Source organism: Pseudomassariella vexata, assembly GCF_002105095.1.
Source record: "Pseudomassariella vexata strain CBS 129021 chromosome Unknown BCR38scaffold_3, whole genome shotgun sequence".
NCBI classification, from domain to species: Eukaryota; Fungi; Ascomycota; class Sordariomycetes; order Amphisphaeriales; family Pseudomassariaceae; genus Pseudomassariella; species Pseudomassariella vexata.
The window spans coordinates 583,755-606,648 of NW_024467958.1; the positions used below are offsets into that span (position 1 = coordinate 583,755).

A 22,894-nucleotide genomic window follows, 5' to 3' on the forward strand; every position below is an offset into this window, starting at 1 on the left:
ACTTACATTCACTCTTTTATTCTTGGGTCCGACTTCGGTTCGGCCATTCAACCCAAAGATATGCGTTCGTTTTTCCTGACGGCGGCTGCGCTGCCGGCGGTTGTGCTTGGGTGCTCCAACCCGGATACAGACGCGTGCGCCGGCGCTTTTGTCAGCTCCTCGGCGGCTGCCTCCAGTTTCTGCGCCACCTGGACTGCCGACACCATCACCGCCACCACCGGTGTTCCTGCCGTCCTCGGATCGGCATGTGCCAATAAGACCAAGAAGCTGTCGAGTGCGTGCACCTGCTACGTTACGGGCGGTGCTGCTGCCCCTACTTCGGCTGTTGTGTCTGTTGAGACTTCTTCGGTGGTCAAGGTCAGCACCAGCACCCCTGCCGCTGCTGTAAGTTGCCTCCTCGTTTATTTTGTGTTTGCACCTCTTTTGTGCGTGACAAAAATATACTGACCCTTTCATCAGACCTCAGTCAAGGCCACTTCAGTCAAGGCCACTTCCGTCAAGGCCACCTCAGTCGCCGAAACCACCCTGGCCACCTCGGTCAAGCCTGCTACCACCACTGTGGCCGCCGATGACCCCACTGGCGGTACCACGTGCACCGTGACTGCGTACGCCGACATCGCGTCGGCCGTCGCATCGTGCACCGACATCCTGCTGTCGGGCATCTCGGCCCCGGCATCCAGCACCATCGACCTACAGTCGCTGCAAACTGGCACCACTGTCACTTTCGCCGGCAAGACCACCTTCGGCACCACCGCGGACTCCGACTTCGACCCCATGGTCATCTCGGGCCACGATATCACTATCACCGGCGCCGCCGGCCACACTATCGACGGCAACGGTGCCGCTTACTGGGACGGCGAGGGCTCCAACGGTGGCTCCGACAAGCCCGACCACTTCATCGTCGTCAAGAAGGTCTACAACGGTATCATCAGCAACCTCAACATCCAGAACTGGCCCACTCACTGTTTCTACATCAACGGCGTCCAGGGCCTGTCCGTCACCGGCCTCGTCCTTGACAACTCGGCTGGTGACGAGCCCAACTCGGCCAGTGGTAGCGAGGCTGCCGCCCACAACTCAGACGGTTTCGACATCTCGAGCTCCGATGATGTGATCCTAGACAACATCAAGGTCTACAACCAAGATGACTGTGTCGCCGTCACTTCCGGTACCGCCATTTCCGTCTCTAACATGTACTGCTCGGGTGGTCACGGCCTGTCCATCGGCTCCATCGGCGGCAAGAGCAACAACACCGTTTCCGGTGTCACCTTCTCGGACAGCACCGTCGTTAATTCGCAGAACGGCTGCCGCATCAAGTCCAACTCGGGCACCACCGGCACCATCGAGAACATCGTCTACAGTAACATCACCATGAGCGGCATAACCAACTATGGTATCGACGTCCAGCAGGATTATCTCAACGGCGGTCCCACTGGCGAGCCCACCAACGGTGTCACTATCAAGGGCATTAGCTTTAACGATATTACCGGCACGGCCACCGACGATGCCTACAACTACTACATCCTCTGCGGTGATGGCAGCTGCAGCGACTTCAGCTTCAGCGGCGTCAGCATCACTGGTGGAGGTGAGACTAGCACTTGCAACTACCCCAGCACGGGCTGCCCTGCTTGAGTGCCTAACCTCGGAGTGGGCGGAAGAGCCTGACTCGGTCGAGAGGAGGGAAGTATGCGTCTTCAGGAGTGAGGCGCAACTTCATCTATTCAATGTGTATATAGCGACTCTGTTGGTTTCGAATTTGAACCAGCGCGTCAGTTACATTTACCAGGGCCATAGACCCTGGACTGGAAATAAAACAAATTCCACTGCCAAATATCGACTTGATTTTGAGATTTGACGTGTGACTTTCTTTGAGAGGTGGTAATTACTCATGGGAGGTTTGATGCAGCTTGTCGAACAGGAGTATAATGGCACTGCGTCTCATCATGGTCCCTTCGCAGCTGACGGGTGTGAGTGTATGTGTGTAGTAGTCATCTCGGTTATTTCACATCGAATCCTTTACTAGCCTTGCTGTATATCTTGCGCCTTTCCGCAGGTAATGCTGGGCGTGGTTCATTGTCTGTAAGCAACCCACTACGAAACGACGTAACTTGGATGCTTAACATGCCTCATGAGTTTGACTTCATACTCCTTTTTGTATTCCAGGACTACCGTGGCGACGCTGTCCTTGTCTGTCTGGGTGTCTAGTCTGTCGGGTGCTCAGAACAACTTCGACGCATACTCTGTAAATAAATCCAACGCGCAACCCCTGGTTAGACACACAGCCCGTCGCATTTGTCGCAAAGTGGTACTATTGGGAGCAAAGTTACCCAAGATAGTAGGGATCTAATTGGTGCAGCACATGCTACCACTGATTTAAATGCGGTACTGCTGCAGGAGCTCAATTTTCTTTGTTTCTTTTCTTTTTCCCTCTGCACGTTATTTTGATAAACAATCATGGCGTAGATTTTTTCTCTGCTCTTGTGTCTTTTATAATTTATATTGACAATCTGAATAGCTAGAATCCAAGCTAATATACGATTTAGGGGGAAATAGTATCCCTTGAGACATCGTAAGTAATATAGAGAGTAACATTAGTTTACTAGTAGTATCTAGGTGAGGTAAATAGCATACTTGATGATAAAGTAGTAATATCTAGTTTTACACGCCTTGATCCACCCCTGGCCTATCTCTGTTCGGTTCTTCCGAAATGGTAATCTCAGTTGTCATCCTGATGGTGCCCTGCGTTAATATACCCTCCTCACTACTAGCATCACCGTTTCCCCGCCCAACCGAGCTGACAATCTGGTCGCTATAACGGCCTTCAGGGGGCCGCAGCTTCATATTGTTCATGGGAATGTCCTCCTGTTTACAGTATCCGCTTCGGACCGTGCGTGTACTGTCGGTGTGCGTTCCGTATCGAGATGTTGGGAGATCACCCGTACCATATTTGCGCGCGCTGTCGAGAATCTTGAAGAATAAGGGGCGAAGGGATGGAAGGGAGGCGGCGAGGATTCCGATGTGCAGCTCGGCTCTGAGGAAGAATTCGAGTCAATATAGTCTGGCCATCTTGTGGTGGTGATATGGCCACTTACGCATTCAGGATGAAGGAGGCGCAATTCCTGTGGTTATGCATGTCAGCGAGAGTATGCTAGGCAGTTCTAGAGGTCACGTATATGTACCAAGTGTAGTCTCGATTCTCAGCTGTGAAGAACCTGGCCCCTATGGACACCCGAACCGTGGCAATGATGCAAGCGCTTGTCGTCGGTTAGCAGCCGAAGTTATTCAGCATGGACCATAACTTCTTACCATATTCCAAGACTGAAAATGCAGACGAGGGCGATCTTCCTTCGCTTGTTCATATGGAGTTTCAGAACAATATGAATCGGCAAGACAACGAGGACAAAGTCGGTGAAGACGTTGGCGCTCCCATTGAGGATGCCGATATTATTGAAGGCGTCCTGGGAAATACACTTGGCGGTAGGAGGCTTTTCGACTTTGAAGATGGCGGATACCGGGAGGCATTGGAAAATCATGGGGCCTTCGCAGGCAATGGTGATGACGCTTATGAAGACTTCGAAGGTCGAACCCGTCAGCGCCAGCCTCAAAATTGGTATTGAACCCGGAGCACAAACCCATTATACATATAAGGAACCACTTGTACATCTTCCCTTCTACGAAACGAAGCAGGAACAGGGTAATGGAGATTTTGACAAGACTTATGCCCGTGATAAAGTTAATCATCAGCATGTAAATTCATCTGGTAAGTCTCTCCAACTCGTCCGGGATAGCGATGTCGTCCATGTGGTGGGCCAAGCCATCACGGGCCCCGCCGACGAAGCAGATCATGCCACCAATGCCAGCAAGCTGTTACTCGAATATATATCAGCTTTACTTTGCAGTACATGGGGATGGATCGGGGAGACCGTGGACTGACCAGGGCCAAAATGATAAAAACGTCGTCTATTCCCATAGCTTTCACCATAAACTGGCGAACATAAAGCCTCAGGGAGACAGTGAGCAAAGAGAGCCCAGTCAAGAGACTGATGACACCCAAAACCATGGGCTCATTAGAGGGCCTCGCCTTTTCTCCAGACTGGAGGGGCAACTTCGATTTCAGGCTTTCCATGCTCTTAGGTTGCGGTGGGAAGAATCTGCGAAAGAAAAAAGAGGACAGCATTAAAAGGAGCCAGTCTAACAACCATACGGGTAGTAATGGGAGATAAAATATACATATAATCGTCAAGACTTACTTCATGGTCTTCGAAGCGGCCGAGTCGTAGCGATAGTCACACCGGAGATGACGGCGCAAAACCCACAATGCCTGCTATTCTGGTACCGCCGCCATCTTGTAGGATTAAAAGATCGCCAAGGACAAATTACACAAACGCGGAGGTTTAAGGAACATGTGCCATGTTATTCGGTTCGGTAGGGAAGTGGCGCGACGAAAATCCCATGCATGGTTGTTTATTGCATGGCAAAGTGGTTTGGGTCTAGGTGCAGCTGGGCTTTATAAGGCGCTAGGATCAAGAAACAGAGTTATCAAAAACGCAATTCGAACGTACACATACTTCAGCAATTGATACAGGGAGCAGCACGGCTCTGCAGGTACCACGTATTGCTTGTTTGGCACCACTCACACACCTTTACTAAGCATCCGCACGCGGGTACCGGTGTACTATGGTATCATAGGTAAGTTTTCAATTATGTGTTTGTACCGTGCTCCACCTAGGCACGACCCAACTCTTAGCTACCTAGCTTAAAGCGACCTTAATAGCTGTCTTAATCAGATTAAAGAAAACGTTGTAGTAGTTTGAATTTCGGCTTTCGATTTACCACCGTCGAAATAGAGGGTTCGAATTCGTTGGCGATCTGCTTCTATAAGGTGTTTAGTCCCTATTATAGTTGCTACATACGCGATAATTAGGACGCGTTAACAGCAAGTTGGAATCAGGGGTGGAAGTGTGGATATAAGTGTGGCTTGCCCCAAGCCCCACAAGTGTGGCCCTAGGCCCCACAAAAGTGGAAATAAAGCCAACGCTGTTACCGCGTTACATAGAAACCTAGACTTATCATGAATCAATCCACGAATCAACAGATCTGACCACACAGCTGACTTGGCACGAATTCAATGAACTTGACATTCGTGACATGAGTCCAGTGCGGTAGATCGACCAGGATACACAGAAGTACCTTTTCGTTAGTATAAGTAGGCTAGGTAAGAATCAGTATAGCGTTACCTTGGCAGTGATCCACTGGTACTTGTCAAGGGGGTGAAAACTTTGGCCTGATACCGTAGTATATGTCACACGCAATGCCGCCTTGCCACCTGCTCTGAATAGTCGAGCTTCAAGATTGAGGGTAAGGTTGGCTCACCTTCTGCCAACGACCAAGCTTTGGAGCCGAACCTGGAGGAAATTGCTTTCATGATCGACCCTGTACTTTATATTATTACGCGTATTCGTGAACGTGGTTGTCATGGTAAGCCATAGCGAGTCTCGCCTATGTTATATTGCACCAAGTCTTGCTGTCCGGCACAGATTCCGGCGGAATGAACTACTGTTCTGAGCCGGTTGCGACAAAAACTAGCCTTCGCCTCGATTTATCCTTCATGGCGAAGCACATCTAAAAATGATCAATTCCCGGCATAGAGAATGAAGCGCGCAATGCGGCTTCATTCGTGCCGAGAAGCCGAGCAAGAATTGGACCAGGTAAGGCCAGGATTAATATATATACGATAACCAAATAAGATGTGACCACTATGACACACTATGCATAAAAGTACCCAGTTCTTTCTCCGGTTCGGGAAGGTCTGGTGCAACCGATCACCAGAGCCCTAGTCTAGCCGTCGGCCGGAGTTCACGGCTAGAACCCGAGTGGAGGATGGAGCTGGGGAAGAGGTTAGTGACCGACCAGGCCCCAACTCTATCTGCACATTGGGGGCGGCTCCGACAGTTGTGGTAGATCGCGACCACGGTATTGTTCCGCAGCGGAAGCGATGCTCTTTTCCTTATTAAATTTTATGATGAGGAGAACAGTATGATGGAATCCTGTGTAAATCTAGTACACGCTTACATATACCCCTTCTGCTCGTGGGCCGGTTCCCCCAGCAGTTCCTAATTGGGACGTTGGTTCCGAGGGACTGGGACGCCAAGACATGGATAGTTGCACCGGGACAGGGGTACACTGCAGAGGCGGTAAAAGAAATGGAGAGAAACTTGACGGGTAGAAAGATCACACCATACGGAAAAATCAGTCGAGCGGTTGTCAGTCGAGCGGTTGTTTTTCGAGCTATCAGCGGCAACAACCTAAAATCCAAACGCTCAATATCTGTCGAGGTTACATAATTTCCCCTTCCTACGTCGCACCCGAGGTCTCTCTGTCAAACCTGAAGCGGAGTGAACTTACACCTGGGTGGCGTTGTTCGCTATGCAGGTGGCTTGGTCGTTTTCCAACGTCCCCGGTTATGTTCGCCTACGCAGGAATCCGGTTTACAGGCTCGAAAGGGACTTGAATGCATTTCGAGGAAACAATCAGCCGATGTACCCTACGTTCGCTCATGTATCGAACAACCTGACCCTTCGATAGCATGCATTCGCCCCCATTTATCCCTGTCGTGTATCCTGGAATCTACTTCGCTGCAAGGTGACTGTTCCGAGCTCGCCTGACGAGCTTTTGGCATGGCACCTCATCTCCCTAGATTGGTGTCACTAGCCCAGAACTATAGTCCCTGTCTGCATATCTCGTCGGTTATCTCTACCATTGGTTACCGGCATTTTGCCTCGTATATCTGAATCGGATCCCCACGTGTCGTGGCAACCATCTTTTCCCTTTCTGCAGCCGCGGTCAACTGTCACGTTCAAGTTGATGTTGCAGGTGTCATCCTCCCTTTGCTCCATCCATCCTTCCTTTCACCTCTTCGGTTTCAATGTCACATCTTCGCTGCTCTGCCACACCGCAGCGCGACCGCCCCGATGCATTCCTCCCTACCCGTCACCATCTTGGCCCTGACGACGGGTGTGGTCGCTGCTGTATGGTACCCCGAGTCGACTCTGAGCACAGATCTCGAGGCCGCCAAGAGTCTGGCCAAGCTGACTGCGGCAGTGACCGATGGCAGCTTGAAGAAGACGCTCGCCTCCAAGAATGTGACGCAGACATGCAGCCTCTCGAACCTCATCGTTAGGCGGGAGTATTCCAATTTGACGGATCTGGAGAAGCTGGCATATACTAAGGCCGGTGAGTTGCTGATGGTTCCACCATCTTTCTCTAATGGACCAAGAACAGCCACGTACTTACTTTCATCTCAACATCAGTCACATGTCTTATGGACAGCCCCTCCAAGATCCCAGCCGGTGACGCCCCTGGTGCGAAGTCCCGCTATGATGACTTCGTGGCTATCCACGTCAACCAGACTGAGACGATTCACTTCACGGGTTCGTTCTTGTCATGGCATAGGTATTACATGTACAGCTTTGAAAGGGCCCTTCGTGATGAATGTGGCTACGCGGTAAGGGAGCAATATCCAGTGCATCCTGTACCGCCCCTTTTGACTTGGACTAACATACCAACAGGGATACTTGCCGTACTGGAATTGGGGCAAGACGTCCAAGGATCCTATGAACTCTCCCCACATGAACGGAGACCAGTATTCCCAGGGCGGAAACGGCATCTGGGCGCCGCATAATTGCACCAGCCCCGTGCCGGGTTGCGAGTACTGCATCCCCGTCGTTGAAGGGCGTGGTGGCGGCTGCGTCGAAACTGGCCCCTATGTCGGCAGGATGTGCAACATCTCCGCCACGAGCCCGAGCCTGGTCGCACCCGATGCACCTGTCGCCGGGACGAAGCTGAGCTATGCTCCGCGGTGCATCCGGCGTGACATCTCGCCCAACATCACCGCCACTTTCTCTACCGATGCCAAGCATCTCGATCTCCTGACTAACCCGCTGTACCAAGACAGCATTGGGCCCTACCAGGACCGTTTGCAGGGGAAGCCTTTCGACCAGTGCGATCCGGGTCAGCACGGAGCTGGATACTTTACCTGGGCTGCTGATCCGGGAGGTGATGTACGTGTTTTTGGGCGTTTCTCCTGCATTGTCTCGATACCGATCCGTCAGCTAACTCCCATCTTCATGCTTTAGGTTTACAACACCCCGAATGACCCCCTGTTCTGGCTGCACCATGGCGGCATCGATCGTTCATGGTGGATCTGGCAAAACCAGAAGCCTACCGACCGGGCTTTCATGATTGACGGCACGCTCACTTTGCTCAATGATCCTCCCAGCCGCAACGCAACCGTGGAAGACATCCTTGACCTGATGTACGCCGCACCGGCCGACACACCACCTTTCGCTATCAAGAACCATGTCAGCTCGGTTGCTGGCCCGTACTGTTACATCTATCTATAGCGGACATGTGTTCTGCTTTATTCATCGCCATGAGCATAGAGACCAAGTTAATTATTATGATAAGTTACTTCAAGGAAATAATGACATAGTTACTATAAATAATAATACTGGTTATGTATCTTCCAGGCTGAATTGTCAGACTTATGACAAACTACGACAAAGTGTTGGATTTAATGTGTCTCTGTCCTTCCCAAGTCAAAAAAGTGAAGGTGGCCATAAGAGCTTTATTTACAGAAAATTGTGCCTCTTGGCTGCCCATTTTGAGAGTTCTGAGCACGTCTGAGCACAACAGTGGCTGGTACACCAGAGGATTTGGTGCACTGGGTCCAGCATCCGGCCAACTGGCTGTTGTAGCCGGAAGCGGGGAAAACAGCCGTTCGAGGTCAAAGGCCATGTTGAGCCATGAAGACGATAGGTCATTGTCCCCCTTGTGCCATGTGAGCTGGGTTATCTCCCTGGCATTTATTTAGCTAGGCTGTTGCAGTCAGTTCGGCTTACATCGTCACCCAAGACCAGGCCGATGAACAGAGGAACGGCACCTGTAATTGTAATCCTTCCTCTCTCTTCTTCAGTTTAGTAATTTACAATGGGGATTATCTGGTATTGCAACCTTGATTTGAACTCGCAGCATCTCTGCCTCGTTACAGCTGTGCCGGTGGCCCTTGTGTACCAATGTGGGTGAGCCGATTATATCTTTCCACTCAACACCGAACCTAATAATCATGTCTTTCATCAAAGCAACGATGTTTCCCCATAATATTTGGACGAGAGATCTACCTATGGAATAAAATAGACCTTAGCTTGACTCAAAAATGGTTACCTGAAGAAACAGAAAACTACTCCCATGCTTCGAATACCACTAGCCCCCCCGCTGTAAACATTGAATGAATGGCATTATGAGAAGCCACAACCACTCATGCTCAAGAAACCGACGGTTGGCCGATGGTAAAATGTCTGCCAAGGCCATTCTGTTAGGTTCTATATCATCCTTGTGGGGCCTATCTATATGACTGCTTCATCTTCCTGACCTTGACATACTTTTTCCACAAACGTGTCAACTTTTTTCAAGGCCTCACGAGAATGCAAAGCGCCAGCTTACTAGAAGAAAAAAGCCTAGAGCAAAAAGCTCGTCCGTCTCGTCCAAGTCAACCACCGAAGCGGATCGAGCTCCTCGGCGCAGCGGACTTCGTCCGTGAAGCAGGGTATCCTTCCACTCTCTAACATTTCTTGATGAGGGCGATTTGACAAGCTTGCTGCCTAAGGTCTATGGGTCTCCATAGATTTTTCAGGAGAAGGTGATTGGGTGGCCTTAAACTCGTGGTTGAACTTGAACCAGGCTGGGCGGACAACCTTGGCGTTAAGGGTGACAAACCCAGGGTATTCTCATTTTATCCAAATCTCCTCTTTGAGTTCATGCTGCTAGTCGGTAGCTATCGGGACGAATCTTCGGTTTAGTTCTGAGTTTCGGCAGGAGTGGCGTCGAATGTGACTTAGGGCACGCAGTGTATCGCTGGGTGTGCTTTTGTCTGGTTTCTCCGAGGAGGTTTGGATGTGATCGTCAGAGACGTGCAGAGTTTGAGTTTTGTATAATGCACGCACTTGCTCTTCATTCTAATATAACGTAGAGCTAATTCTTTTTCTACGTGGGCATCTTTGCTGGACAAATCTCCACGTCAGATGCTTAGTCCGTCTAATGAAAATATATATGTATTTCCGCAAGAAGCAAGTTAACCTGGCATCATGGAATAGATGAGTCGCACAGAAACACACCGGTCCGTCAAAAAAAAACAAAAAACAAAAAGAAATAGAAAACATTTGACACTGCCTTTGACCTTCAAACCCTAATGCTAATGATTACCCGGATAGCAAGCGGCGCTATCAGGGTCAAATGTAACATGATGAAATTCCACTCAGAACTTCATGACGACCATTAAAATTCGTCCTCAAGCTGAAATCATATGTTCAATGTACCTCTGGACATAGAATTACGCGACTGGTAACCAAGATAATCTATTTCCAGGAACTGTGCGGTTACTAAGTCTAAACTGGCCTCATCTTTCAGGGTCTATGCTCCAACTTTAACATCTGTATCAACAAATTAGTATTTATATGCATCACTCCACATAGAGCATTCAACATCTACAGTAGCATCCAAATGAAAGGTATCGAATCTCGATTGCCTGCAGTAAGATAAGTCACACGTCTGACATCAGTGTATTTTGGTGAATACCATGGTTTATGCAGTGCGTTGAAGTTTAATGTACGATCCGGGGTAACGTGAATGTACACCGAGCTGGCCATGACACCGAGCTGGCCACTTTGATGCGCCAACGCGACCGGCCAACTTAATGTTTGATTTTCTCAACAACCAATTATGGCAAAGTCATACAACGAAGCAGACTTAATGCTAGCCCTTCAAGCTCTCAAAAATGACCAAAAACTTAGTCTCCGACAAGCGGCAAAAACGTACCAAGTCCCCCGAAGCACCCTCCAAACGCGTAAAAACGGCGGCTCGCCCTCGTACGGGCCGAGTGCGCTGAGCTTCGAGAGGCAAATAAGATGCTAAGCCGGCGCCGGAGGGCTAAAAAATGCAATTACGGGAAGGATAATCACTTATTTTCCAAGAAGGACAGGACCTACGGGACTCTAGGGAGTTGGCGATGCAGATACAGCAAGAAGAGCGCCGAAATGGTGGTCGCGCAAAGCGTGTACTTGGATTTTATGTTCCCGTTGAAGGAGCAAAAGGAGGGCACATATGCCTAACCTGTATGTATTGTAGCTAACTCTGGTCCTCTCTTCGAGGGTCTATGTATGGAAACAAAAGGGTTCTTATATAGTCAATGAATGGTAGACTTGCTGATTAATTCAGACAAGTTGTAGAAGCATATAGATAAGTAGGGAATGTTCTATCCTCGCCACATTTCTCGTAATAGAGGTATGTGGGGATGGTCGCCGTTCTAGGTGGCGATAGTGGCAAGTATAGGACCCACATGGCCCACAGGGCCCATATTGTCCAACTCGTGTTGAAACGCGCCTGAGGCGCTGTGGTATTTGCAACGGGACTGGGCATAATGCGCGAACTTGTAAGATCGCATTGCCATCTTCTGGAGAGGAAGATTCAGAGTAGTTTCAATTGATTTACGGCGTTGTGGTTTTACTATCATAAAATTTCTATGCGAGGTTATGTAAGGGTGGCCAGCTCGGTGTACATTCACGTTATAGAGTAACTGCGTTTTATGGTGGAAAGAAGATGGCTTTAACATATTTTGGCCAGACTTATCATCAAAAGGCTTCATATATGAAGTTCTTACCGGCCAAAGAAAAGGAGACAATCAAGTGCATCTATGCATCCACGGGAAGCAGGCCAGCTTGTAAAGGGGCAGACTTTGTTTTTGGGGCAAAAGTGGGAGCAATTCTAACCATCACAATATATCATCTACTGCTAGAAAGCATCAAATTAATGGTTCTTGTGTAATTGGATTAGAGAGATAATCTGATAATAGAGAGCATCTCATATTCCCATTATACCCCAACGTGACCAACACCATTAAAATGAGTGAACAATGTGCAAGGACTGAGACAAACCCCAAAAATCCAATAGCCAGTCAGTCCAGATGCGACGAGAATATCATGCGTTTGGGAAGGCTGCTTTGTTTCAACATTAATTTGATCAAGTGCTCTCGATTCCTTGTCATGGTGTTGAATGGATTAGTGAGTGGGCCCCCGAATCAAATGAGCCAACCCCCTGAATGCGTCAGTCAGCCAAACGTTTTACCCTGCAAGATTCCAAACACAAACCATTATCCTCAACTCATGTTCTTTTAATTCGTATTCATCGTCTAGCATTATCATGCATCTTCATCGCACATCTCTCCCCTGCTCCATCAATCATCCCTCCAGGACCCCCTGAAATGATGCCTCATCAAGGCCTGTTCGGGTATACTTCCGTCATTCGTACTCATGGAATGTGGCTGCCCCATGCCGAATCCATCAATTGGCAGGACCAGTATATCTCCATACAAGGTAGGCTCCGTTATGCCGCTGAGGTTCTTTAGGTCAGTGAGTCCGACTGGATCGGCCAACTTCAGCTGCTCAAAGACGGCATCAGTCCAGGCCGCCGGCCCCGTTGAGTTCATGACCTCGATACTCGAGGCCTTAAGCCGCGGTAGGGTGGTGTTGTGTACTCTGACCAGCTCGTGTAGGGCCTCGACAGCGCGATTTGCCATGGAGCTAAAAAGGGGATGTCCGGGGGCGGCGGCGATGGTCCACTGGCAGAATTGTAGGTCATGAGGGATATCGGCCCAGAAGGGTCCGTCGAGACGATCAAACTCGATGCCGACCACAACCCTTGTGCGATTCCGATATTGGGCCGGCACCCACTCGTCGATGGGCCGGTACGCCTCCGTATCGGTGTCGGTGTAAGTGCCGCCCGCGACGGAGAGGATTAAGTATCGTAGCAAGTCGGACTTGAGTCCCGGATTCTTGAGGGCCCGATAGGTGCGCAGAATGGGCCAATTGTCGGCAAAGTGCCGCCGCACAAAGTCATCACCTCCGTTGGAACCCACGAGGGTATACGTGTAATCCGGGTTCTTGGCCAGCCACGACGCCGTGTCGGACAACTTTTCTGTGTCGATATCGGTGAGGGCGCCAGTACTGCTGCGCTCTGTGAAGAATATTTGCCATATCTTGCGGGGGATCAGGGGATCCGGGTCTATGTCGGCTTCCGTTGTGGTCGACGTTGAGATTGTAGGATTCTTACTCAGCGTGTTGTAGTCATCATATTCAGCCAGTTGCACCGACGAGTTGATGCGCACGTACATCATGTACATGGTAATGAGTGTAAAGGCGGCCCATATCGTCATCAAGGTCTCTCGCCTTCGCCGCGTGAGGGCCCCGTAGTAGGAGAGGGACCGCATATACTGCAGCGCCGCGGGTTTGTTTGTATTCCAACCCTTCTGCACCGACACCGACATGGGCATCATGACCCCGACCGAGCCGAAAAGCGACGGTGATTTGGGGCGCATGGTCAGGACGATGCGAGGAAAGGCAATGGACATCAAAGGAGAATAATGAAAATAATCAGCAAAAGGAGCGACTCAGCCTGGATAGGTTCTGCTACGGATGAACAGTTAATGTGCCATGGCTATGGGCGGCAGCGGTAGCACCAGGGGATGGACAATGTGGGTGGATGGAGATGGATGTTCAACAGCGTACAAGACGGTATATGAGCCTTCTACCTTTGTGTCGCCCTGGGTCTGAGAAACCCAAGGCTCCATTTCAAGTCTCATTTCAGGTCCAATTTCACCCAGTGTAAAATTACCCCTCATCTTTTTTCTCATTATCATTCCCATTCTCATTCTCATGCACTCCCCTCCGTAATGGAGACGCCACCAGAGTTGTGATGGGGAAAGTGTCCTGCAGCCGAGGAAGCACACAGACTTAAACACCGGGCTGCAGTCTAAAGCGTGCACTCACTGAGGGTGCTTACTTAGTCCCTTTAGTGGTGGTCAGCTTGACTGATTTGTCGACGCTGCGTGCTTACTCAGCTGCGGCCATACTATCCCGAAAATTTTCTTGCGACATTTTGGTAATATGTCATGTTTTAGCAAAAGACACGCTCATTTGCATTCGGATGCTGCATGTGTCAGACATGCGCTGGCTAGGGCTCACATGGTATTTGACGTGCGCAGAAATGGCACTACGCCACAGCACTGATCAGTGGAACGGTTCCATGCTTCCTTGTACTGTGTATGTACGGTCGAAGGCGCGCAACATGATTCCATATTGAATCTTCAGCGGGATGCAGGGACCTGAGATAACCGAAAAAGAGTTGAGACGACATATGAGCAAAATCCAAAAACCCAACACGCGACATATGGCGTGGTGCTGCGAAGCCTGATGTGGCCCATATGACCAAAAGTCCTGCAGGCACCAACTTAGTATTCCTGGCACCAAACCGAACACGGTTCCGTCAGGTTTGGCGTCGTCAAGCTGGTGCAGTGGCACATCTTCAACTCTCTTGGGTTCAAGTCAGTACAGCGCAACGTCGGACAACTTGTATCATGTGGGCCAAATTGCTACTCAGCAGAAAATAATACTAACTTGCACCACCGGCATGTTGCGGGACGCACAGGAGGGCTGGAGATAGGCTATTCAAGCTGTGCTATGCTCAGGGGCTGTGCCCACCTGCACACTCCATATTATCAGCTGTAGACTCCTTACCAGCTAGTCTTGAACGCCATTTTTCGTCGGAAATGAAATTATTCCCGAAGCCACCAATAGATCTGGCGAAGGGTTACAATGTTAAATGTCCAGCGTATCCTGAGAAGCTTAAAGCTTGACCGGGTGTGTTCCACTTGCCATAGCTATAATAGTGGTTTCCAGTTGTCCACCATAGCGGCCGTGGCAGCAGCTATTATATACTAGTCCTAGGGATATAAACGGTCCGTCAGGTTTGCGGAGCTAGCCCTGCACACTGGGGTTGCATGTATGTAGTGTCTGTCCAAGCCCGACAAAGGGGAAGCGCTAATCATTTTCGGCGAAGCAGTAGGAGCCAAGTACGAGACGGATCTGAGATCTAACCTAATCTCACGTGCGACGCAACACAGCAGAGATGTTACACCTTGTCCCCAACAAGTAAAGTGCATGGAGTCCAGTTCCTCATTAGCACAACTGACTAACTCGGCTTTTGACGGCCCGGCTTCCTTCACCCACACTTGTCACAACGCACCACAAGCGGAGCACAAACATACTTAGAATAGCTTAGTGTTGTGAACCCCAGTTACACCAGCTGTGTGCTGGGTGCAGCGCTTGGGCCAACCATAGATATCCCTTCCGTAGCTGTGTCCTTTCGGAGTTCATCTCATCATCATCACCAATACAACTCTCTTGCCTATATTGCCCCCACTTGGTAACATGGTCATATCAGACCGGAATACAACGATGCTGCTGCTAATCTAGAGCGCACCTAGAACTCAAAGAAACTTTGAAGGCATGTTCACAGATAAAATGTCGATCTTTGCACAAATTCCTCTTGCATTGACTACGTGTGTGCCATGGATGTCGCTAGGCGAGGCATACTGAAAAGAGAGGGGCGCTCGATAACCCCATCCAAACTAAGGGGCCTGGAATACCGACTTACCATAGCAATAACTTGGGCGAATCTGTGGCCAAGACAAACATAGCAATACACTAACATGTAGGTGAGTTGCTGGCTCGGCTTAACTGGTCATGATACCCCTGACTTTCTCACCTCGCATCATATTAAATATTGATGCTTAGTATGCATTTGCAAACAACAACCAATCCAACCCGAGAGCTCCGGTATGAATAGAGGAGAAATAATATGGCAGTTCGCAGAGACCTCGCAACGGCAACAGGAGAACCAGTAGTTAGTGGGACTATTGTAAGATGGCTGCTAGGGACGGGTCGGACAGCTTCAAGGCCCAGATAGCATCGATCTTCTCAGGGGGGACTTTGTTGGTAGGTTGAGAACCAACGTAGTATGGTAGTGAACGCAACGCAGTCGCCAATAGGGCGAACCGACGACGCAGCGTATGTATTTAGTCCAGCCATTAGGGCACGGTTTGACATACGGGAGTACTAGTAGAGGTACCGGGGGCTTCGAGCCTACGGCGTATTTAATAATAATAATATGGCAGTTAGTTGAGCTAGCATTAGAAAAGCTAAGGTTAATGGAACAGCCCCTCCTATATCCATTTTACAGGAGGGCGAAAGGGACAAATATTTCAAATGGGGCAGACAGCAGCATGGCTGTGACTGTCCAGAACATTGACCAGCAGTGAAGAGTGAGTGCCCTGCTGCTCATGAACAGCCGCCGTAAGCGAAAATAATGAACACGGCGGCAAATATTTTTATATATATACATACATATAAAGAGATGAGCAGGAAGACGTTCTGCAGGCAGGTCGCGCACAACCCTCCCAATCGTCCAACACTGGTCGAAATCAATGAACAGAGCGTCTCTGGCATAATGAGTTCGTTAACAAGACGTACACCGAGCACAGCACGCTGATATCATCTCAATACATCATCCATGATACTCCCGCGAGGGCTCTATGCCCCAAGCAAACCCAGAAAGAAACAAGAAGCCTCACTCAAGTCATGCCTTCATTACATTTAGCCCAGCTAATCCAGTTATATGGCATCCCCTATCCACTAACCTCCCACAGTCGCCGTGGCGCCACCACTTCTTGCTGCAGCGCTCCGTTGAATGAAGTCGCGGTTTTCAATCGTGACGCTCTTGGTCATGTGGTTGACCTTGTACACACCAACTAGCCGTGCAGCCAGCTCAAACATGTTGTTTCTGAGTGAAATGACGATAAACTGCGCATTCTTGGTGCGCTCTTTGATGTAGTTGGCAACAATGGATACCTGGTGGAGGACAAAAATTAGCCATGTAAGAATAAAAGAGGGGCATGGGCGCCGGCGGTGGAGTAAGGGTGGACTTACGTTTCTGAAATCTAGCGCAGCGTCAATCTCATCCATGACGTACAGCGGCGTCGGCTTGTAGTGATGCAAGGCAAATACCAGTGCCAGACTGGACAGTGTCTTCTCGCCACCAGACAAGTTGCTGATGTTCTTCCAGCTCTTCTTGGGCGGCATCACACTGAATAGAATGCCTTCAGAGAACGGATCTAGGGAATCAACGAGCTCGAGCTCCGCATTGCCTCCCATAGTGATCATTTGGTACATCTCCTTGAGGCGCAGCGAGATGGTATCGAAACCCTCCATGAAGCCTTCCAGACGCAGGCGGCGCAAGTCATCGCACCGCTTCTTAGCCGCGTCGCGCGACGAAATCGCCGTGGCCAAATCGGATGAGCGGGCAGCATGTTCTTCAACACGGCGACGGTACTCCGAGAGTACACCCAGGTCCACGTTGACATTTTGCGTCTTTTCCTCAAGCACAGCAATCTCGGCTTTCAGGGCCTCTTTTGACATGTCCTTCAGTTCATCTTCGGTGAAACGAGGCAATTCATCCGGTTGTGACTGCATTTCTTCTTCGGTCGCATCTTCTGCCTCTGCTGCAAGCTGAGCCCCTGGACTGGCTTCGTCTTCGTCTCCGTCTCCGTCCCCGTCTTCATCACCGTTTTTGGCGGGCGCGGCAGGCTTGACGGGAGATGAAGCTGCTGGGGCTGGGGCACCTTCCAGATCACTGACATTCTGCAGGACCAGTTTGCCCAGTTTGTCGTCCCAGTACCGAAGCCTCTTCTGGTTCTCGGCAAGTTGTTTGTGGTTTTCCTCAAGCTTTTCCTTCATCTCGATCTCAATCGCCCTGGTTTCGTTCAGTTCGGCAGTCTTCTCGTCCAGATCGGCCTTTAACGTCGAGAGATCCTGCTTCTTGGTCGCCAAGCCCCCCTCCGCCTCGGCAACCTGAGCTTGTAGCGTCTCCGACTTTTCACCTTGGTTGTCGACTTCTGCTTTCAGATTCTCGAGGTCCCGTATAGCCGCTTCTAATTCCTTGGTTGCTTTGGCATGGTCCCTTTCAAGCTTAGTCTTGGACTTCTCAGCCTTGGCCCGTTTCACTTCAGCTGCAGAAATGGCTTCATTGTGCGTCGCCATCTCCTCCTTGATGGAATCGACCTTGACCCTCTGAGCACGTAGTTTTTCGCCACCCACCTCCATAATCTTGTCTTGAAGCCCTTTGATTTCAGCCTCAAGTCCTTCCGTTTCGGTGTGCAACTTCTCAATCTCCTTGTTCAGTTTCGCGATCTCCTTCTGCAAGATGGCAACACGATTGTCGTCTGTCTGCGAAGGCTGATGCTCCTTGCCAAGCTCCTTGACGCGACGCTGAGCATCGACCAAGGTCTTCTCGGCACTCTGGATTTCAAGACTGATTTTCTGCATCTTGGTGTCGAGCTGCGGGATTTGATCATTCAAGTAGCGTAAGCGTGTTTCGAGCTCTCGTTGCTGGTCTTGGAATTTCTGAAACTTCTGCTCGAGAACGTCGCGGTCCTCCTCAAGCTGGACGACTTGCTCCTTAGACGTGTCGGCAACAAGCTTGCTGGACATCAGACCCTTCTTCTTGGAATTGCCACCACCAGACATAGTACCGCTCTTGTCAATCAACTCTCCCGCAAGGGTGACAACGCGCCATCGCTTCGCGCCATAGGCAATCCTGTTGGCTTGTGCCAGGTCGTTGGCTACCAAGGTGTCTTGTAAAGCGTGGTAGAAGGCCGGACGGAACCTGTTCTCCTTTGGGGTGATCAGGTCGAACAGCCTGGGTGCATTTTCGGGGGTTGCGATGGAGTCCTGCCCCCGGGCCCGCAACTTGTCAAGGCATATAAAGTTGCCTCGGCCAAGATTGGTCTTGCGTAGGTACTCGATGCACTGCTGACCCGCCTCTACAGTGTCGGTGACAAAATTGTCGAGGGCACCGCAGGCGGTAGAAATGGCGACGTCGTACTTCTCATCAATGGTGCCAAGGTTGCCTAGCCGGCCGTGAAAGCCGTCGATGCGACCGGACTCCTTCATACGCATCAATGCCGTCAGCACATTGCCGCGATTTTGGTTCTGGGCAAGGCTGGAGCGGGCCTCGTCTGCCTTTTGCCTGGCGTTGGACACCTTGTTACGAATAATGTGCTCTTTTGAAGTGAATTGCTCCAGGTCGGCTTCAACCTTCTTGGCTTCCTTTTCGAGTTCAGCCTTCTCGGTCTTACACTCTTCGAGTTGGACAAGCTTGGCCGTCCGGCCTTCGTCGATTGCAGCGATCTTGTTTTTCATATCCTGTAGGGCAACGGCGCCAGCGTTGGCCTTGTCTTCCAGGATTGTCATCTCGGACTCGGCAACAGCGATGGCAGACTGCTTCTGGTTGATCTTCTCCTTCCAGGGTTCGAGAGACTTCTGCTTGAGTGCGATCTGGTCTGAAAAGACCTGAGTCTTGCCCTTGAGGCTCTCGCGGATGCTGGCCAATGCGGCCTCCTCCTGCTGGATTGTTTGCTCCAGAGCTGAAATTTCTTCCGTGCGTGAAGATATGTCCTCGGTGCATTGCTCAATGGTTTCGTCAGCTACGGCAGCCGAGTTCTCGGCGTTGACAATACTCTTCTCGAGCTTCTTTCGTTTGTCCGTAAGAAACTTGCGTTTTTCATCGAACTTGACCCTTTCCTGCTCGAACTTAGCAGCCTCCTTGACCAGAGCTTGGTGGTCCTTCTCCTGTGCATCATATTCCCTGCTGCCCTTGGCGTACGTCTTCTGCAGTTGCTTGATAACTTGCTCATTGCCCTGGTGCTTCTCCAACTCCGCATTTAACTGTGCTTGCATCTGGCTAATTGCCTCTTGAGTGACAGCCAAGTTGTCGTTACATTCGCTGATGTAAAGTTGGTAGAGGGCAGATTGCTTCAGCGTGAGCTCGTTTTCGTCGCGAATGTAAGCCAGAGCCTTGTTTTTCTTATCCTCGAGGCCGTTCTTCTCCTTCTCGACGTGCTGCACGCGACCGCTCTTCTCCATGCAGATCTCATTGAGTGTCTCAACCTCGGTGGCGGACTCCTCGATCGGCGTCTTATACTTGGATGTGCCGATAATGTCCTCGAGGTACTCAAGCAGACCATCATCGTGTTCGTTGGCAGCCTTTGGCTTCATCTGGGCAATTGACTCGACCTCGCCCTGGAGGATGAGGAATCGCTTGTGGTCGAGATCGACACCGCGATCTCTTAGGAGTGTTGTAACGATGGTGAAGCTGGACTCCTTGCCATTGATGAAGTATTTGCTCGCATTGTTCTTAAAGGCTTTTCGCGAAATGACAAGCTGCGAGTTGGGGATGACTTCAGATCCGCCGCCGGGCTATCATCATCGGTTAGTTCGGCTTGCGCGATACAGCCCTGGATCGGCTCCACCTACCAAGTCCATCACCTCTTGGAAGTGAACTGCCACCTCGCAATGGTCCAAGTCCGGGAATGCTGCCGAGTTGTGGATTAAAGCCGAAATCTTGCCTTGTCGCATCTTACTGGCGCGGAAGCCAAAGACGAAAAGCAGGGAGTCGATGACGTTGGACTTGCCCGAACCGTTGGGCCCAACAACAGATGAAAAGGACGAGTGAAAGGGTCCGACTTCTTGTCTTCCCGCGTAACTCTTGAAATTGGTCAAGATCAGGTAGGTAATGACGATACGAGGCTTCGGCCCCGTGTCCTCGGCTACAGGCAGTGTCATCTGGGCGCGAGACTTTAGCACAATGTCCATTGGCTTTTCCAGGATCGTGTCGAGGGGCTTGATGGGCTTGACCTGGGTGACGGTCTCATCGCCCGAATTCTGCGCCTCATTAATGCTTTGGTTGGTGATGTCCGCCAGCGGCGAAGTGGGGAGTTGCGATGGCTCAGGTGAGGCTGATAATTTGGGGGCTGGCAGGGACTCTTGTGATGGCGGCAGCTCTGGTGTTGGTTCCTTGCTGGGTTTTCGGGGAGCGACACTCTTCCTCTTCCTCTGCGATTGTTTCTTCACAGGCACGTCCTCGTCGGCTACAGTGGCGGTTGACTGGTCTGGGTCGAGTATTTCGCTGGGTTCGATGGACGCAGTGGGTGCGGCGGGTGCGACGCTCTTTCTGCTTGCGCGTGGGGTCGCGGTGGGCGCTGTGGATGTTTTTCGTCTGGCGGCAGTTGAGCGGCGGGAGGTTTTGGCAACTGGCGCTGGCTCTGGTTCAGGGGCAAATTCATCTCCGCTGCTTTCCTGCCTCTTGATGGCTGTGGTATTGGCGATTTCGTCGTCGTCGTCCGAGTCGACGATAGCTGCACGTCGTGCCGCTGCTGCGCGGCGGGAAGGTCGACCCGACATTGTAAACTTTTTTCGTATTCTTAAAAGGGATACGATAGGGAAAATGGACTCAAAAATGCGCAAAGACTATGCTTGTGTTGGTCATTACTTAATATCTGTCGGATGCTCTGGCGTAGAAGATTTGAATGCGACGGCGCACTTGCATTGTCAAAGTAAACAAAACCTTGGTTATATCAACACCCCACCTTTGACCCCTGTGTCTAGCAATCTTAGCGTGTTTAGTCGTCAGATCAAAAATGCGCCTTCACAGCGCCAACCCCTTCCCGAGGAAACTCCGGGAATAACCTCGTTCGCCAGAGCGCTGACAGACAGAGGCACTCCCCGAGCATTCCATGGTTTCGCCAACACGGACAATTCGCCCAACATGATGGATTATAGCAACTTCGACCGGGTCTTTGGCTCAGTCGATTCGTTTCCCTACCACCGCAATTTCATTCAAGAGGCAGAAGTCAACCGTCGCAGCTTCGATGGCGCCCTCTTCATCGATCGCGTCCTCGGTGCATTGGGCCTTTCCAAAGGTGAGCCTGCTCGCTAACTTCTCTCCCGATCTCCATCAGATGACGACCAACTAATGATGCAATGCACCAGTGGTCAAAAACTACCCTCCCAAATCCGAGGCCATCCTCCGCCAGATCCACGAGTCTATCGCCTCTCCTGCCACCATCGCAACCCACCACAAGCTTTCCGTGCTGTTTTACTTCTTGCTCGACATTGACGAGCAATCGCCCGCCAACTTCTCCCGCGCCGACCGGTTCGCCTCGCGCGCTGGCGTCCCACCCAAATACCAAGTCTTCATGCGCGGCCTCTGGTGCCTCGACCGACAAGCCTTCACCGCCGCATTGGAGTTCTTGGCCCACCCCTCCCTGCTTCCCGAGTTCGCCGACGACATTATCACCGTCCTCGTGCGCTGTGCATCCAAAGGCGGCGACTACACCCTCCCATTGGCATACTATCACACCGTGCAGCCCGTCCTCAAGTCACCGACATCAATCCAACTCCTGTTTGACGCAATGGCCCACTCCAACGTCACCGAGGCGCTGCAATTTTCGCGTGCACGGCCCCAAGAGATGCAACAGCAGCTCTTCCACCGCTTGGTCATGAGTGTGCTTGGGGACGCCCGAGACGAGGAGAGCGCCGAGAGGGCCTATCAGCTCGCCAGTCTCCCACTGTACAAGAACGAGGAGGGCTGGCTCAAGGAGGCGCTGACGAGTGGGCATGCAAAGCGCTTCAAGGGGGCAAGAGACACACTGCTCATGCGCCGCATTGCCGTTGGCGAGAGCGGCGTCATAGGCGACAAGGGGGCGTGGGTAGTGCTGATGGAAGGGTTCAAGGTCGGCAGTGGAGGGCGAACTTGAAGCAGAGGTCTGCCCCATTCGAGATGATGTGGCAAAGTAGTCGTGCCAGAAGACGCCTGAATTGATTTGTTTGATGCATAGCGTTGGCGTTGGAACCGGTATTCGCTCGTGCTGGCCACCAGTGGACTGGGTCCGGATCCGAGGACTTTGACAAGGGACACGGAAGAACCAAAAATAAAATAGCATGCCGAAGTCAGTCGAGTGCTTTGTGGGGCAATTGTTTCCAGACAGCTCCTAGCTCTAAAGTAAGACATCTATCTATACGCTCCAGTTATCAACTATACTTGCACATTGCGAATGGTAGGACGGAGGTATGGATACTCGATGCTAATGGGTGAGAACTAGTGGTGAGAGCTG

At 50.9% G+C, this 22,894-nt stretch overlaps 5 protein-coding genes across 5 annotated transcripts; 3 read left to right on the forward strand and 2 right to left on the reverse strand.

The window, feature by feature from the left end:
* Nucleotides 1-60: 60 nt before the first annotated feature.
* Nucleotides 61-1,629, forward strand: BCR38DRAFT_481822 (glycosyl hydrolases family 28-domain-containing protein; the record flags this gene model as incomplete). The annotated part of the gene is made up of 2 exons (XM_040863417.1): nucleotides 61-384; nucleotides 460-1,629. 2 exons carry the CDS (start codon nucleotides 61-63, stop codon nucleotides 1,627-1,629), a joined length of 1,494 nt encoding a protein of 497 aa, XP_040718629.1.
* Nucleotides 1,630-2,604: 975 nt separating this feature from the next.
* BCR38DRAFT_130457 (uncharacterized protein) lies at nucleotides 2,605-3,857 on the reverse strand. Its single transcript, XM_040853552.1, has 5 exons — nucleotides 3,630-3,857; nucleotides 3,304-3,568; nucleotides 3,177-3,251; nucleotides 3,090-3,116; nucleotides 2,605-3,028 (listed from the first exon to the last, which is right to left on the reverse strand). Exons 1-5 carry the CDS (start codon nucleotides 3,742-3,744, stop codon nucleotides 2,656-2,658), a joined length of 855 nt encoding a protein of 284 aa, XP_040718630.1. The 5' UTR covers nucleotides 3,745-3,857; the 3' UTR covers nucleotides 2,605-2,655.
* Nucleotides 3,858-7,142: 3,285 nt separating this feature from the next.
* Nucleotides 7,143-8,513, forward strand: BCR38DRAFT_130468 (uncharacterized protein). The gene is made up of 3 exons (XM_040853553.1): nucleotides 7,143-7,501; nucleotides 7,566-8,057; nucleotides 8,133-8,513. Exons 1-3 carry the CDS (start codon nucleotides 7,319-7,321, stop codon nucleotides 8,397-8,399), a joined length of 942 nt encoding a protein of 313 aa, XP_040718631.1. The 5' UTR covers nucleotides 7,143-7,318; the 3' UTR covers nucleotides 8,400-8,513.
* Nucleotides 8,514-12,283: 3,770 nt separating this feature from the next.
* On the reverse strand, nucleotides 12,284-13,219 carry BCR38DRAFT_336387 (alpha-1,6-mannosyltransferase Och1; the record flags this gene model as incomplete). Its single annotated transcript, XM_040855452.1, has 1 exon — nucleotides 12,284-13,219. One exon carries the CDS (start codon nucleotides 13,217-13,219, stop codon nucleotides 12,284-12,286), a length of 936 nt encoding a protein of 311 aa, XP_040718632.1.
* Nucleotides 13,220-21,546: 8,327 nt separating this feature from the next.
* Nucleotides 21,547-22,537, forward strand: BCR38DRAFT_455357 (nuclear pore complex assembly-domain-containing protein; the record flags this gene model as incomplete). The annotated part of the gene is made up of 2 exons (XM_040861781.1): nucleotides 21,547-21,700; nucleotides 21,771-22,537. The coding sequence occupies 2 exons, from the start codon at nucleotides 21,547-21,549 to the stop codon at nucleotides 22,535-22,537; spliced, it is 921 nt and encodes a 306-aa protein (XP_040718633.1).
* Between the last annotated feature and the right edge of the window lie 357 nt (nucleotides 22,538-22,894).

Excerpts from the sequence above, each read along its gene's own strand:
- BCR38DRAFT_130457 (XM_040853552.1), bottom strand. The coding sequence starts at position 3,744 with ATGCTGATGATTAACTTTATCACGGGCATAAGTCTTGTCAAAATCTCC. Across the intron at positions 3,569-3,629 it reads GTTCCTTATATGTATAATGG|TCTTCATAAGCGTCATCACC; the intron begins GTTTGTGCTCCG and ends CGACCTTCGAAG. Across the intron at positions 3,117-3,176 it reads GAGAATCGAGACTACACTTG|GAATTGCGCCTCCTTCATCC; the intron begins GTACATATACGT and ends GCATAACCACAG.
- BCR38DRAFT_130468 (XM_040853553.1), top strand. The coding sequence starts at position 7,319 with ATGGACAGCCCCTCCAAGATCCCAGCCGGTGACGCCCCTGGTGCGAAG. Across the intron at positions 7,502-7,565 it reads GTGATGAATGTGGCTACGCG|GGATACTTGCCGTACTGGAA; the intron begins GTAAGGGAGCAA and ends ACATACCAACAG. Across the intron at positions 8,058-8,132 it reads CTGCTGATCCGGGAGGTGAT|GTTTACAACACCCCGAATGA; the intron begins GTACGTGTTTTT and ends TTCATGCTTTAG.